This window comes from Tribolium castaneum, chromosome 4 (genome assembly GCF_031307605.1).
Source record: "Tribolium castaneum strain GA2 chromosome 4, icTriCast1.1, whole genome shotgun sequence".
NCBI lineage: Eukaryota > Metazoa > Arthropoda > Insecta > Coleoptera > Tenebrionidae > Tribolium > Tribolium castaneum.
The window spans coordinates 10,203,046-10,219,213 of NC_087397.1; the positions used below are offsets into that span (position 1 = coordinate 10,203,046).

Genomic DNA, 16,168 nt, shown 5'->3' on the forward strand with positions numbered 1-16,168 from the left:
GGAGCAATCAGCGTGATGCAATTTGGCCCTGTAGCATCATAAATTCAAATTGGCGTAAGTTAAGTCGGGACTCATAATATATGTAATATGCCACAGGGTGGGTTCATCACGTGCTTTTCTCAAGAGGAGCATAATCAAATCTATTCGGAAGTGTTCCAGTCGGTTCACCTTAAATTTTGTTGAAAACTTGTAAGAATCAAAATAGAAAAATTCATTAAGCGCGAGACGAAATTCAATCTGTTTTCGTGATTGCATTCAGTCCGCATTCTTAATTAGCTCGACTAATCTTAAGGTAACTAGCTGAGTACGAGGGTGCAGTACAGTCGCAATTTGCTCGGTTAGTACAGATTGCAATGTAATTTGGCATAGAAATGGGGGAGAGAAAATTCCATCTCGTAAATTGGCCCTAGTCATTCAACGCCGACAGGCAAATAAGGAAGTTTGGGGACAGGAATATTAAAAATTTGACTCACACTTATCGTAATAAAGTCATTTTATTGCGGTTTTTCAGTAACAGGTTACTGCTAGGTAGCAGGATATGTACACTCAAGTATAGTACAACATTTAGAATCTAAATCTTACACTCTTACAAATAATTCGGAGTCACAATATTACGGTATGTACAATCAATCAATGCAGCCGCCAACAGAAACCGAAATAAAAATTTGTAATTAGTTCCGAGTGTGGTAGTTTCTGTTCACGTCCGTCTGTACTTTTCTAATAAGACAATAACAACAAGCTCTTCCAGATTGATTCAATAAAATATCGTTTCTAAAACAGACTACCAGTAATACGACTTATAGAGCAAATCCTCTGGGGAATAAAATTTGTAAGACAAGCGCAAATAGCCGAACCACGTCCCTACATATAAAAAATATACTCCAACAACCAATTTGATCAGTTTAATAAAAAATACGTCGCAACGTCTGGAAGTAAAGCATCAACACTCAAAATTCGTACCACGTTTTCCGGATTTGGCCAAAATTTGATTACAATTTCCGTTCGAAACATTTTGATATGGATTTCACAGCAAGTCTCACAACACACTATTTTTACGAGTATCCGTAACAAATTACGTGTCACCTGAGTATAAGTACCACTGTCAACACTAGCGTGACCGGAAAATGAAATATAAGTGTATTTCCGGCGGCACTCGAGTGGGTCTCTAATTCCAGAGGGGCCGGGGCCACGCTGGGAAATAGCCAATTCTCCGATGGGTCCTCTTCCACGCCTCTCACCCCGCCTGCAAAAATGCGATTAATTACAATTGAAAAATAATCCGGGTAATCCCGTCCCGACTTGAGGACTGTTATTGGACTTTTGGGGCGACAGCTCCAATTAAATTTCAATGCAAACCCGGAAATCTATTTATTGAAATAATATATTTCTAGGTGTATGCTTTTTCGAGCAGCTTCCTCTTTATTGCCCAAGTTTATTTAAGTCTCCCAAAGTGTTTTTCTCGAAGCGCTATTGTTTGCTTTATGGCTAATATTTCACACTTTACAATCTCTATTTCGCGTCGGTATTAAACTTGGAATTGCTCGATTATAGGGCGATTTTTGCAAATGCGCAATTGCACGACACTATCGGAACTTCGCAAAACATTAATAACTTTCAGGCTGTGCAAACGCAACAAAAACCGATATAATTAGAGGAAAGTAACTAAATGTGGGCTGGTGCTTTAATATGGGTACAGTAACATTCTCGAAAAGAAACCATTTAGAGTCACTACAAGCAATAGAAATATGAAATAGAACCTTGTTTTTTCCCCACTGACAAAAAAATACTGACACGTAAAATATGTATTTTATTGATGAAAATTGGGTCTAAATACTGTAACCATATGTTTAGTTTGTGAAATGTACTTTTAATTTTATGTTTTCCGGTCGATTAATTGCTTGTGATGCATGTTTTATAAGTTTTGTATATTTTATTTTAATCAATAATTTCGAATAAAAAGGGTAAAAGCTGCTGGAACCTCTGTTATAACTTATAACTTCGGTTCTCTATAAAATAACCTTATTGAAAAAAATAGGAAGATAATTGAAAAAGAAACTAGAAAAAAAATTAAATAACAAACATTGTTTATTATCACAACTCTAAAGTAAATCCTAGCACATTCGGAGTTATTAATTTGCTAAAATCTCATTTTGTCAATGTCAAATGACTTTAATGATTAAATGTCGAACATGGTTAATGTTTTAGGCAAATAACTCCGTATGTGTGAGGATTTACAGTAGGGTTGTCATAACAAAAAATGTTGCTTTTTTAATTCTGCATTATATGATATAAAAATAAACAGGATTGAAGCTATTTTCGATATTTATTTATTAAATTTTTCACTAAAGTTGTTGGCAAAACAAGTTTTTGTTAAATAAACAAATGTGTTAAGCATTTCCTTAAGGTCGTAATAAGACAAATCGAGAGAGACAAACATAAATGTCCACTAGAAAAAAACCCACACAGAATAAAGCTCATACGAAATAATGTACACAAAGAAAAATACCCACTTATACCAAAAAAACTACAGAGAAAGAAACTCATTAGAAGTTGTGTTGATGTAAATGAGTATTAGTTTCTCCTTTAGTTTCTATTCGTTAAAAATTTCTTTTTTTGTCCGTCTCTACCAAAGATAACATTTCAGGAGGTGTCAAGTGATAAGAATTAAAAAAAATACAGAATTTTAGTTTTTCAGCCACTTCAAATCATTTTTTATTTTTGGAATAGTTTCTGAGATATTTAGATAATCCAATTTTTTCGAAAAAGTAGTCTTATTTAACATAATAAAGCTGGAAACGGCGGCTCGGAGGCACACAAAATTTTTGGTTAATTTTTGGTTTTTTGGTTTACTCCTATTTATTTACGTTATTAATTAAAAAATTGTTTCACCAAACTTAGTTTTGTTATCATGTTATCAATTATAAATTCATGCACGACAGCAGAGATTATTTTTGCTTCTGAGTTAATTTTCTGTGACCTTTTTTCTGTGGACATTTTGACGGTTGAGCTTATTTCATGTGAGTTTTTTTCTGAGTGAGCTTTTTTATTATGTTTTTTTCTAGGTGATCTTTTTTCTTTGTGGGTTTATTTCTGTGTGAGCTTTTTTCTTTGTGAGGTGGTTTTAACCTGAGGTTTTTTCTCAGTGCGTGAGCTTTTTTTCTTGTGCGCATTTTCCGTGTGGGCTTATTTCAAAGATTCAAAAAATATGCAAAAATTGCCATTTGAAACAAACAAAACAAGAGTCTCTAAAGTTTAAAGTAGAAATAAATTATAAACACCCTGTAGTAATTCAGATCATTCAGACTTATGTAATGAGTCTGTTATACCTTTGTTGCCTCAACACATTCTTAGTAGTAGTGACATCAAAAAACTGTTTCTGTTTTTTATAATTTTTAAACTGAAGCTGTAAAACAAATTTTTTTTTGGTTTTAATTTTCTTTAAAGTAACCCCTGAACCAATATAAAAAACTTTAGGACATTTAAGAAGCTAAAAACCTATCCTAATGAGCGCAAAAAATAATAGTATGCCATAAAAAAATTATTATGATACACTCTGTATAATCAAAAATACCATGCGATCATTTGAATTTATGATCAGAGTAGGCTTTATCAGTTTTTGACTTGAATGAAAACGCCGATTGTGATAATTAGTCAACCTTAAGAAACAAATAACGATGTTTTAAACGATAATATCCAATAGAATACATTGTTTCCTTTAGTTTGCACTAATTTTTCAATCACAAAGACACAAAACCGCCTACTCTAATTATACATTCAAATGATCGCATGGTATTTTCCTGAAATGTGTCCTAGCATATAAAAAACTTGTACATAATATCAAAACTTCAACTTAATAATAACAAACTGAGCTACAGAAGACGGAAGCTAGACTGAACCATCCTGTAAAAGGCTATTACTTTGCTCTCTAAAATTATATGTCTGAATAATACGACATTAATGAAAAGTAGATTTTTAAATAGTTTTTTATGTTTGACCTACAAGCGAAACGGTAGCCCAGATTACTTGCTCTCCTCTATTATTTAGAAAAATTCAGAATAATTTATAAAATCATGTTTACTCATCATTGGCAATCGAGCTGCATCTGACCTACATTCCCTTTTATTTCCCGGAAGATGGACTCGGTGCAATAACAGATATGTTACTTGTGTAAGCATTAAAATACACTTGAATTAAGATAAGAGCAAAAACCTTGTGGCACTTGAACTAACTTTACTTCATCCCGGCGTAATATGTGGGATTTTTCAGATAAAACTTGACCTGATCTCATTTAACCAAACACAAACATGATACCTATTAAACTTATAATTGGATTACATTTCCTCCAGGAAATCTGAATTTCCGTGATTAGTTGGTCTAATAGTTCCATCAGTTTTTATCTAAAATTTAGCGACTTGAATTTAAATTGAATTATGATAGATGGGTGAGGGTCATTGCGGTTAACAAACAATAGAAGTGCCCGTAATTGACCCCAGGTTAATAATGATCGATCCATTCGCCGAAAACTCAAATTTCCAACCTGGGGCTTGTATTTATATACAAAAGTGAAGAGTCAACAGCGTGGAGCGAGGAGATAATGCAACCGTCACTCACGATACTAATAAGTGAGGAAAAGATGTGCTCATTGTTTGTCTTTAGGTAAAGTAAAAAGTTTCCGACTGTAATGCATATGATACGTTGTCTAAACTTTGGGATTAAAAATCGATTTTATTAACTTTTGTAGTCTCTCGGTGAAGTCGTGTTTTACCTTTTTGTGTTTAAACCGCAACACAAAAGGAGTATACCATCGTAACTTTTCCTTTATTCAATACTTGAGCTACATTTTTGTGTACACAAAATCTCTTTGTTCAATTATCTTCGAATAAACCAATCTCAACATTTTCGTTTTTTTCTAGATCCGGTAAATTGTTTGCAAGGCTTTTATATTTGCAATAAATTTAATTAAGGACCGAGATATGCGGGTTTGTTCAGTCACAACTTTGTCGAAAACTGTTAACTGGTATGACCAGCACAATACGTAATCGGAGCCGAAAACAATAATGTTTGGGACAAACTTTGCACCGTTACAATTTATATCCAGGTTATTATACTTTGGGGAAAAAAATGCTTGGGGAGAAAATCTGACTCACCGATTGTGTTATCGGACTGCAGAGTCGTAGTGCTGCGAACGTTGCTGGTTATTTCTGAAAAAACACAAGTCACAGTTAAGCTTATTACACGTGGAACAATTCTAACTGTTCTAATTAATACATAATAAAAATTTGCGACGTTAATACCGACTCCTTTCGGCATTTGAAAACCGCAACGTCTGCCCTTTATACCATTGTTTGAGGGCTTTCGGACCCGATTTTCCGCTCGAAATGATAAAGAAAGCGTTCAGTGATTCTTAATGTTCCCAGAGTAACTTCCTTTAAAAGCACCGAAAAGTTCAAGGTTTGTAATTGTTTGTAATGCCCGGCCAAAGTTCACGTTCGATTCTATTAAAATAACCCAGAAATAACGGCGCACTGACCTGTAAAAAACACAGACGTGAAGGAACACAAACGAATAATTGCAATTTTATGCCATAGTTCAGCTACGATTAATACAAAGTTTATGGCACGGCCATAAAATGTTTTGCTGCTGCTTTGTAACTATTGCCCGATTTGTTTATTTTCTTGTTTTTGTGAACATAAGCTTTGTTGGTCAAATACGCCTGTCAACTGCAGGCGATCCCTTAAAGGACCAACTTTAAATAAACAAAATATTGTTCGGTGGTTTTTCCAGCCGCAAACTGGCATAGTTCATCAAAGGCCAAATTTAGTAGAAAATTCGGATCAAGCATTAAATTTAATTTTACAGGTCATGAAAACGTTAAATAGCTCGTTGTGGGCATAAATACCAAATTATGGAAAACACTGTAACAATTTATCATCTTCGCGTCCATTTAAATTTGGTAAAATATTATTTTAGTAGTGAAAACGCCGTAAAGCCGCCACAAACTATCAAAAATTAATTTAGATTACTTATTCAGACGTTACTGCATTATGCATAAACCCATTTATTACGGTTTACGTTCCATTAGAAAATGAAAACGTTGGTACATGAATACCATACGCCTGAGTTGCACTTAAAATATGAAAGTTTAAAAGGACAGCAAATGTTCGTTTTGAATTAACAAAACCACCCAAAGCCTGGCTTAAAACCAAACTTACCTAAAATTAGGTTCGTTTCGGTCGTCGTCGTTGACGGTGTTGTTGTGGTGGTGGTAGTGGTGGTGGAAGTGGTTGTGATTTTAATTTCTGTAAAACAATTTTTAATTTTGCTTAAAAAACTAGCACTCGAGTACCATAGATCCGCACTGAGGCGTCACTCTTGCCCATTGTGTTGGAAGCAACGCACGTGTAGGTCCCAATGTCGGACTTGTTGACGTTGTGAATGGTCAAAACCATGATGACTTTATACCCTGACCTTTTCTCCTGAGTGGTGTACTTGAACCTGCAACTCAACAGGTGTACCTAACTTGTCGAATGTTGTAAGAAGCAAAGTAAGTTACCCGTTGAGCAGGACTTCGTCTTGTTCCTTAACCCAGTAGTTGTTGGAGTTGGGAAAAGCTTCAACGTCGCATTTGAGCTTTACATTAGAATAGAGCGGCGCTCCGACCAAAGCTTTCTGAACTTGCACCTTTGGAGCGACTGGGAAAAATTTAAGCTGATTTTTGCGAATCGATATCGGATTTCGACTTTGCGTTTTAATGAAGTTATAAATTTTACTTACAGTTCACCGAAAGTGTCACCCTTTTGCTGACAGCAGGTGGAACGTCGTTACTGGCGATGCATAAATAAGAACCCATTTGCTTGCGATCTATTCTTACGAGACGTAAGGATGGGCCGCTGTATGTATCCACTGGAACAAGATCCTGCTTAAATGGGGGCTTAATAAAAGCCTAAAACGTGATGTGAATCTGCATTAATAACTTAATAGCGCCCGTTTCGACCGAACAATGCGCCAAAAGTCCGCCTAATTGTGACAACTCTGCGAAAAATAATTAAAAACACACATGTTCACTTGCGAGCCACGAACACAGAAAACAAATTGCTCAAGTGTTTTAGAGTCATCCACTTCTGAACAATCTTGTGAATATTTTACTACATTATTTACTGAACAAAACTGACGTAGACATCGATGAAAATTTATACTTTCATCAACAATTCGCAGCTAAAATACCGAGTGAGTCAAATTTTTCACTCAGGCACTTTTCACTTCTTTGTAATTTATCTGAAATGTATGTGATGTATGTGATTTTATTGTACAGAAGAACGATTTGACTAATTTTTAAAATGATTACTTGTATTGTGTGTTTTTTCACTTATTTTCATATTCAAAAATGAGGTCACAACTGCTAATTTAATTGGCTAGGCAGTTTTCCCTTTTAATTAAAACAATGGATTATTGTTTACGTAAATTTAATTAAAAATGACTAGTTTGTGGCATTTTTGAAAAAATTATGTTACATAAAACTTGTTTCGTCACATCTAAATTAGAAAAGGATTCAGGTTTTACGTTTACAGCCGATCGTAAAAAATCCAAGCGTCAAGAATACAAAAGACACTCAATAATCAAAAGTGACAGGTCGAATGGCTCCCTCCTTGCATCCAATTCCATTACACAAGACCCAAATGTAAAATTTGCTTGCACGTATTTTAAGCAATAAAATTTCGACTTGGAATTACTTCGTCCTAGAAAACAGGTCTTAATTATATTTCATTTCAATTTCCTCATAAAATGGCGATGATTTTAACTGGAACGTTGGTTGCGTTTCGAAATAAGCACTTGCCTGTGGAATAGTACGAATAGACGAATTTAATAAAGCTTGGGCAAAAAACGACAAATTTCCTTTGTCGTGAGGTAGCTCTTATAACGTATAAATTTGTAAGTCTTATTTATGTCAACCCTTACGAATTAGCTTTCAGAAAGCGTATCTAAAGTTTCTTTGATGTATTCTCAACCATAAAAATCGTGAGATGACAAAATATATTTTAAAATTTACCGTTGGGGCAAAGTATAGATTTTCCAGAATGTGCTAATTAGAACAAATATTCCCCAATAAATTTCCACTAACCCGTCCGGTGTTTTCAGTTGAGGGAACTAATAGAGCGACCTTCTTAATTGAATTGTGGCCAGGTGAGCCTGGCTCGCTTTTTTATTTATTGTTTAATTTTTTTCTTTCGTGACAGAATCTCTGAAACGTGTCTGAAATATAAACAAATGGCGAGACTGAAAAAGTGTCTTGAAACAATTAATTTCAGCAAAAACTCAATTTCTCCGCTCGTGTTTTGCCATCGAACAAAATTGGAATTATAAATCATCCAGATGATGCCGAACTTGTTTTGATTCCGATTAAATATTCTTGATCAAGTTTAACGCATAGTCGGCACAAAAATGCTAATTTATATTTTCATGGAAAATATTTTTCCAAGATCTGGGATTGTGAATAATGGCGTTCTTTTGTGGCGCTGAACAATTTGTTCTTTGAAACCCTAATAAGCCTAAAAGAATTTGGGGTTTCTTTGACCATGAGTAAAAATAAGAAAAGCACGACTTAATTCATTGTGTTATGTGCTAAGAGGTTATTAATTACGTCATTAGAAAATTTTCCTCCACTGTTTAACCTAAACAAGAGCCTCTATTAATCCTTAGCAATCAGGCTTGTGACATTTTAATTGCTAGCTGGTAGTAGAGGCTCTAGGGAATTTCAGCTGTATAATTACAGAACATGTTATTCCAAATACGCATCCTTTGTGCGTGCTTTTCAGAAAAACAAATTTATTATGTAATCAAAATACAGCTATTTTTCTACGGGAAACATCCAAGCTCGTACTATTCTAATTACCATTAGCTAAATATGTGGGGCAGTGTTATAACGCAATAAAAACAAAAATCCGTGTGGTAATAGGAGGAATAGGAGCTAACCAAACAATTCTAAATTCAATCTGAAATATAATTAAGTACGTTAAATGGGAATAAATTTGCAATTTAATTTTAAAGCAAAACTATAGAATTAATTTACATTATTTCAAATTTGCATAAAAACGGTAGAAAAAACACAATTTTGTTGGCTCCTCATTTAAAAATATTTTGAGAAATGGTGGATGCGCCGGGATAATATTTACAAAATACGCTCTCTTCCGGCGAACGTGTTTCTGAAGAATTTGATCAATTTGAAGCTTTTATCGATTACAAAATTAATTCAGTAGCAAATCTCAAACGTGACAATTTATGATGTGGAGGTTGAAATGCCAAGCCCTAGCTGACCACGAAATGTTGCAAAGAAATTTGATTTTCCAGTGAACAAATAAAACGAAAAGACTTTTGTTTTACATTGAAAGTGTAGTGAAAGCTAAAGTTTCAATAGTGAATCGGATAAAACAGCTGTTGTCTGTTTCAGCAGATTCTGTTATTTCAGTTAATTGTATCATTGTATCGCCAAATCAATTCAAGCTTTGAATCGGCAAAAAATAGCTGAAATGGCCGCGTAGTGAATAATTATGAAGCCAATTCTAATTAGCAAAGTTAATTAGCTGGAGCCACATTATTTAATTTTAATCATTTAATTAGCAAATTCGGAATAATGCAAAAAACAAATATATAAAAGTTGTGAGAAATTTAATTAGTTAATTAATATTCGTCCTTTCGGTTTGTACATTTCCGGGAATCATCACGATATTGTCTTTGGAACAATGATTTTCAAACGCACGACATAAAAGGGAAAAAATGTGGGCGCGTACAAAAACAGGGACTCTCATTTACGGCCAAGAGTGTGTCATAAAACCTTTTTTTTGATCAAGATTAATGAACAGCGTGTGGAGAGATAGGGTGTAATTATACAAAAGGCAAATGAAACTCAACGGAGTGTTAAAAACAATTCCAAATAAAATTCCGATAATTACCTTTTTTGATGTCGTGTGGATTGTCTTGGAGAATAATGTGATCTCCATCTTCACGTCGCCACAAAATACGAGGCTCAGGATGTCCGCTGGCACTGCAGCTTAACGTGACATTATCACCTTCCTCTACGGTGACATCGCTGCTGGTTCCGGTGTCGTCAATGTCCGGTGGAACTGCAACATTAGATGCAATCTGATAAAAGACGCGCAATTTATATCACGAAATGTTTTTACACATGTGTCAACGTGTGAGGAACTGTTTCCTGGAGGCTAAAAGAATAAAAGAGTGCCGGTTATCAGTTTCAACAGTTTTTGCGGCGAAACGCAAGGCAGGCGAAATTTTGGCAACGCCATTCATTTTGCGATAAACTACCAACTCAATACTACAATTTTTAGCACTGAAACTGAACTATACTACACTGTTTTCCTTTATTAAAACCGAGGCTTAGCTTATATGTTTCCTTTCAAGTACAAATCTAATCCAGATAATAAGCCAATAAGCCAAATCAAAATTTTGAAAGATATACTTGAATTTTGATTATAAAGTATTTAAAAACTAGCCGTTTTGTTTGCCGTCATTGTAGTCAATGTTTTTAATACATTAAAATTGGTGTTATAGCACAAAATATAAGAATAATAGCTATTAACATACCAAGGATGTAAAAAACGTTCTTACAGCCGCAGATGTCAGCTTGAATTCCATACGAGCTTGCAAGACATCTAAGGCTGTAATAGCATCTTACATCCGCAGTTTGTTTAAAATTTTATCGCATTCTGAGCATTTAAAAGAAAAAAGAGTTCATTGCGTTTATGTAAATTTGACTAATCAATTAGTAGAATTGACAACTTAGTATGTAAAATTGACAAATCAACACATAAAATTGCCATTGCAATTTTGTAAATCTTCAGCGAATCATATATTTATACTAAAGCTATCAAACTTTTGTGTGTGTAGGGTAGCTCCTAACTGATAAAATCCGATAACAATAGCTACTAACATACCATAGATGTAAAAAATATTATGACAGCCAGAGATGCTAGTTTTAAAACACTTAAGGCATTGATAAATGATAACATATTTACAGCTGGACTCTTTTTGTGTATGTAAAATAGCTGTTAACTCACAAGATCCGATAATAGCTATTAACATACCAAGGATGTAAGAAATGTTATTATAGCCGCCGTAGATGTCAGTTTGAATTCCGAGCAAGAACGCGGGCGAGAATTTTAAGACATCTAAGGCTGTGATAATATACTTACATTCGCGGTTTGTTCAAGATTTTATTGAATCCTGTAGATTTAAAATAAAAAGTTCATTGAGATCATGCAAAATTGACATCGATCTGTAGAACTGACAAATTGGTATGTAAATTTGACATATCAATTCGTAAAATTTCTATTACAAGCTTGTACTCAGAAAACCATATGGTTATGCCAAAGATACCAGACCCTTTTTGTGTATGTAAAATAGATCCTAATTCTCAAAATCCCATATTAGCTATTAACATACCAGGGATGTAAGAAAAGTTATCATAGCCATAGATGTCAATTTGAATTACGAGCGATTATGCGAGCGAGGGCTTTAAGACAACTAAGGCTTTGATAATATACTTACATCCGCAGTTTCTTTAAAATTTTATTAAATTCTGTATATTTAAAAAACAAAAAGTTCATGGGGTTAATGTAAAATTGACTTATAGATCTGCAGAATTGACGAATTGATATGTAAAATTGACATATCGATCGATACGTAAAATTGCCATTGCAATATTGTAAACAATTGCAGCTACAAAACTTTTGTGTGCGTAAGGTAGTTACTAACTGACAAAATCCGATAATAGCTACTAACATACCATGGATAAGAAATGTTATTACAGCCGTAGATGTCAGCATCAAGACACCTAAGGCTGTGATAAGGAATAACATACTTACAGCCGCGGTTTGTTCAAGATTTTATCGGATTCCCTGAATTTTAAAGAATAAAGAGTTTATCGTACTCATGTCAATTTGAGCAATCGATCTGTAAAATTGACAAATCAGTATGTAAAATTGACATATCGATGGAATAAATTGCCATTACAAAGTTGTAAACAGTTTCAGCAAATCATAAGGTTATCATCACTCATCAGACTACTTTTTTGTGTTCGTAAGATAGCTCCTAATAGACAGAATCCAATGAAATTATTAAATTTGTCGCGACGTTTCGATACTTTATTGATCATCTTCAGGCGAAGAATTTTTGCTAGTTACACTCGTGAGGTATGGCACAGTTAGAGAAAAATGTTCACATGTTCACAGTAATTTATAGCCAAAATTTAATTATATCATTTAAAATTTTATGTTAAAAGCTTATTTGACTGGACTATTATAAGCTGTTTCAAAACTATAAAAACGCTAGCGTCGCATTTTTTTCAAAATTAGCTGTTATAAATTATTCATGCATTTCAAACAAATAATAGCTTATGTAATCTATACTTTCATTAAAGGGTCTAATTATTACTAACCATTTTACAGTTTTACCAATCTTCTTTAAGAAAATAATTCGGCAAAATGCAACGTTGGCATTTTTATAGTTTTGCTATAGCTTATACATATCCAAAAAATTAAATTTTTCGTAATATTGCAAGTGAAAAAGCGTGAGGAAGTATACAAACTACTTTTCTGATATACAGTTTTCTATAAAAGTGTTAACTAAAACAGAAAAACAACATTTCAAATTTTAAATGCGGTTTTCTCAAAACCTCTCCAATAAAACATAAAATACGCATTCTTTCGCTTAATAATGGAGTAGTTTGGTGCTGGACAGCGTAATTAGACATCCATTTCGGTCGCGTGAGGTCAAAATTAAAAAGCGAAAGTCCCGAGCCAATCCGGGCGTTATCAGATTTGATCTCATTCTTTGAAGCTGCCGGAATGTTATTGTTAATATCCGGGGTCTGAGTCCAATTTCCATGCTGTTATAAAGTCAGAGCCCGTTGCCTGTAAATAGCCGGATTAAGCCCGGGATTAAAATATTGGTCATCTGTAAAAAGATTTTTTATAATCTGTGCAAAAAAGCAAAATCGATTAGACGAAAAACTTGGATTCATCTCGCGTGAAGTGATGTAATAAAAAGTTCGTATTGTGAATCCTGAGGGTAAAACAAGCAAAAACTTAGTGGAAATATATAGGTTCTAAATCATTGTTGAAGTCTAAACTAACTAGTCAATTGCCACAGACATATGCTGCCAACTTTTATTGGCGGCATTTATTTTTCGGAAGGTTTACGACTGGAAATATCAAGGCAAAACCGCCAAACTTCGTGATAGAACAACAGGATGCTTTTGTATCAATTGTATCTCCGGGAAGTTTTCCTTCTGTTCCCTTTGTGCTCTTATCTCGACCCTTATGCATTTATAACGATACTTAATCATCTTAATAGGATTTGCGCACAAAACCCTAGCTTAAAAAATGCAATTAATTGTTGTGAGATTTTTAGCGCAACTTTGAAAGTGCACAATTTAAAACTCATTTAACACAACTTTCGAAGGTATACTTCAATGGTGGTTAATTGCCCTTGCACTTCTGACGTTCATCGTGGAACACGTTCTCGAATTTCCCAGTTTTGTTGTTTTTGTCTGTTAAGAAATCGACGTGAGAGGGTTTCAGAGCCGAATGCGTTTGTTGGGATATTTACAAAAGGAAATACAATATCAGAAATGTGTTTGGAATTTTTAGCAAATCAGTTAATGATTATTCATGCCTGAAATTATCTCCGCTGCAATATTGACAATCAATTACGGTGCGTCTTTTTATTCGTGACAAACCAACATTTGCACCAACCGCATTCCACGCCGTTATTGTTTCCCGTAATGAAAATTACATTAATTGTTTTCTCAAGTGTTTCGGAATTGCATGGCTCCGGAATAATTACACGAATAACCGAATTTCGGCATATTTTTGCGTTTATTTCGCAAAACGATAATTTAATGGAGTGTTCTTAATTGTATTGCTGTTTTAATTGGTAACTTAATCTGTGTTCCAAATCACTTTAAACCTAAAGCTTAGTTGATAAGACTATCGATAACGTAAATGGTAAAACATTTATTATTCCTCTCCCCGTATTCGCCTTTTAATGGCATAAATAAATTCTCTCTTGAAATTTAATTAACTTGCATCCTTTGCGCAATAAAATCGCGAACATAACCCATTGCTTGACCAGATTCATCGAAAAAATCAAAGCCTTTCAGATGCTTCGATGTAATCAGATTAAGTTTTAACCACTCGGATGTTTTGCTTTGAACTTTGAACTAAAACTAAAATCCGTAATGCGCTAATTTGGTTGTGACAGGGCGTAAGCGGGCCTTTCCCACGCCCACACACATTCTCAGCTTTGTCTCAAATTATTAAAACTCATGTAACAATAAAATGGTAATCCGCAAGAAAGAAGTAAATTTAATTGAAAGCGCCATTGCTTTTAACACTAATGTTAATCTGCTCTTGATTATATTACTGCGCTAAGTGAACACCGGAAGAATTATATTGTAACGTAATTGAAAACCACCTGTTTCACTACTAGCATTAAATAGTTGCTAAAGCTGAAGATCAAACTGTGTCCCGGCGCCTCCACCATTTTTCGCACTGTCTTGTTAATTGAGATTCAAAGTGTGAAAGTCCGCGATGATTTCATATTCGGTGGAGATTCGAATCATCGCGTCATAAATCATTCCGACTGATATATTCCGGCCCATTGTATCTTTTGAATGGCTAAAGCCACCTTTATAATGCAAAGCCTAGTTCTCGCCCACATTCACATGCAAACAGAGCACCTCGTTGCCGTTTATATTCAGTTATTCCGAAACCAAACCCGCAATTTCTTAAGAACGGAATCAGGTGCGAAATGTCAGACATAGAAGAAGTGTAATTCACCTACATCTGGTAAGCTAATGTTGTGCATACGACTTGAACGTTGCTTTTATCGCCTGAAAATATTCCAATTTCCACACGTGTCATTTGGCAAAGAGATATGGGACAGAGGAGTCGTCTTATCTGGACCCGTGCATATCGAAAGGGACGGTGATAATTCAAAATGTCAACTGCACTCCAACTCTTATCACGGATAAATACTGGTGACTTGTTTAAGAACGGCTGAGGAAACGCCTGAAATGAGTACTAATCTCGAACGATAAAAAACTAAGCGGGGCTGCAGTTTAAGACAAACAAAGCGCTTCGAGGAGCTGCCAGAGGAGATATAATTAATTTCGAGCCGGATGGGATTTACGAATTTTGGATTCTATTCAGGGAAAAAGTCGCTCGATTCGAGCGTTTCTTCGCGCAAACAATCAAATAAAAACAACTTACCATTCCGTATTAAAACAACAAAAGGATATAAACTGGGTTTCTGGAAATTGACCTCTCAACCTTACGAGTAATAAATTTCTGTGCAATTATGCAAATAATAAAACTATAATTATCCTTAATTTTTTTAGTTCATAAAAGGAATTATATTTTTACGTACTTTAATAAGAACTAAATTACATACTCGTACGCATAACAATAATAATTAATTAACCAGACCATTGTCTAGTTAATTCTTCTTAGAAAACGTTACAAAGTATGGCGTTTGAGTCTCAATATACATTCTGTCGTTAGCTTATTTATACAGGTACAAAGTGTCTGCTTCTAACAATAAGCTCTTCATAAATAAATATTTAAATTCAAATGGCACAAACGATACATGCTTCAAAGATCTAATCCAGTCTTTTGAATTTAATGCTCATATCAAAAAGCGTCCAAGAAATAACATTTGCCTTGATAATATTATAAAAAATTCTAACAACAATTTTTTCATTAGTGTTTGAGATCCGAAGTTATTAGATCATTAACAAGTAGTTATATAAAGAAAATATAAAGAAAAGTGATATTACATCAAACCTAGTAACAATAATTACAACTAGACCAACGCATTTTTAGGAATTTGATCAACTTTATAATGCAATTACAGTTGCCAATTGGCACTTTACTGAATCAAAAGATCTCAGTGTGAAAAGTTTGACAATTTTCTAGAAATTTTTGTTTACAATCTTAATAATAATATTACAAGGAAAAGCAAAACAATTATCAACAAAAATGTTAAATTAAAAAAATTTATTCACTCTATTTTTTTTTTAAATTATGAAAAACAGTAACCGGACTAACAGCTAAAAAGTTATATAAAAACAATGCGAGAAAATTATAGAAAAGCA

General features: G+C 34.1%; 1 protein-coding gene across 4 annotated transcripts in view; it reads right to left on the bottom strand.

Annotated features, from left to right (window-relative positions):
- Window positions 1-475: 475 nt before the first annotated feature.
- The window catches only part of LOC657701 (lachesin), a 37,483-nt gene continuing 21,790 nt past the window's right edge, over window positions 476-16,168 (bottom strand). For 2 of the 4 annotated variants that reach the window (XM_015983552.2, XM_015983550.2), the window contains exons 5-11: window positions 9,948-10,118; window positions 6,775-6,903; window positions 6,554-6,692; window positions 6,347-6,495; window positions 6,213-6,299; window positions 5,148-5,201; window positions 476-1,243 (exon numbers count right to left, since the gene is read on the bottom strand). In XM_015983552.2, the coding sequence (XP_015839038.1) occupies window positions 1,080-1,243; window positions 5,148-5,201; window positions 6,213-6,299; window positions 6,347-6,495; window positions 6,554-6,692; window positions 6,775-6,903; window positions 9,948-10,118 (893 nt within the window). In that variant the 3' untranslated portion in view covers window positions 476-1,079. Of the gene's footprint in view, window positions 1,244-5,147; window positions 5,202-5,268; window positions 5,531-6,212; window positions 6,300-6,346; window positions 6,496-6,553; window positions 6,693-6,774; window positions 6,904-9,947; window positions 10,119-16,168 lie in introns of all 4 variants that reach the window. The other 2 variants (XR_001575453.2, XM_015983553.2) reach the window with 2 other exon arrangements.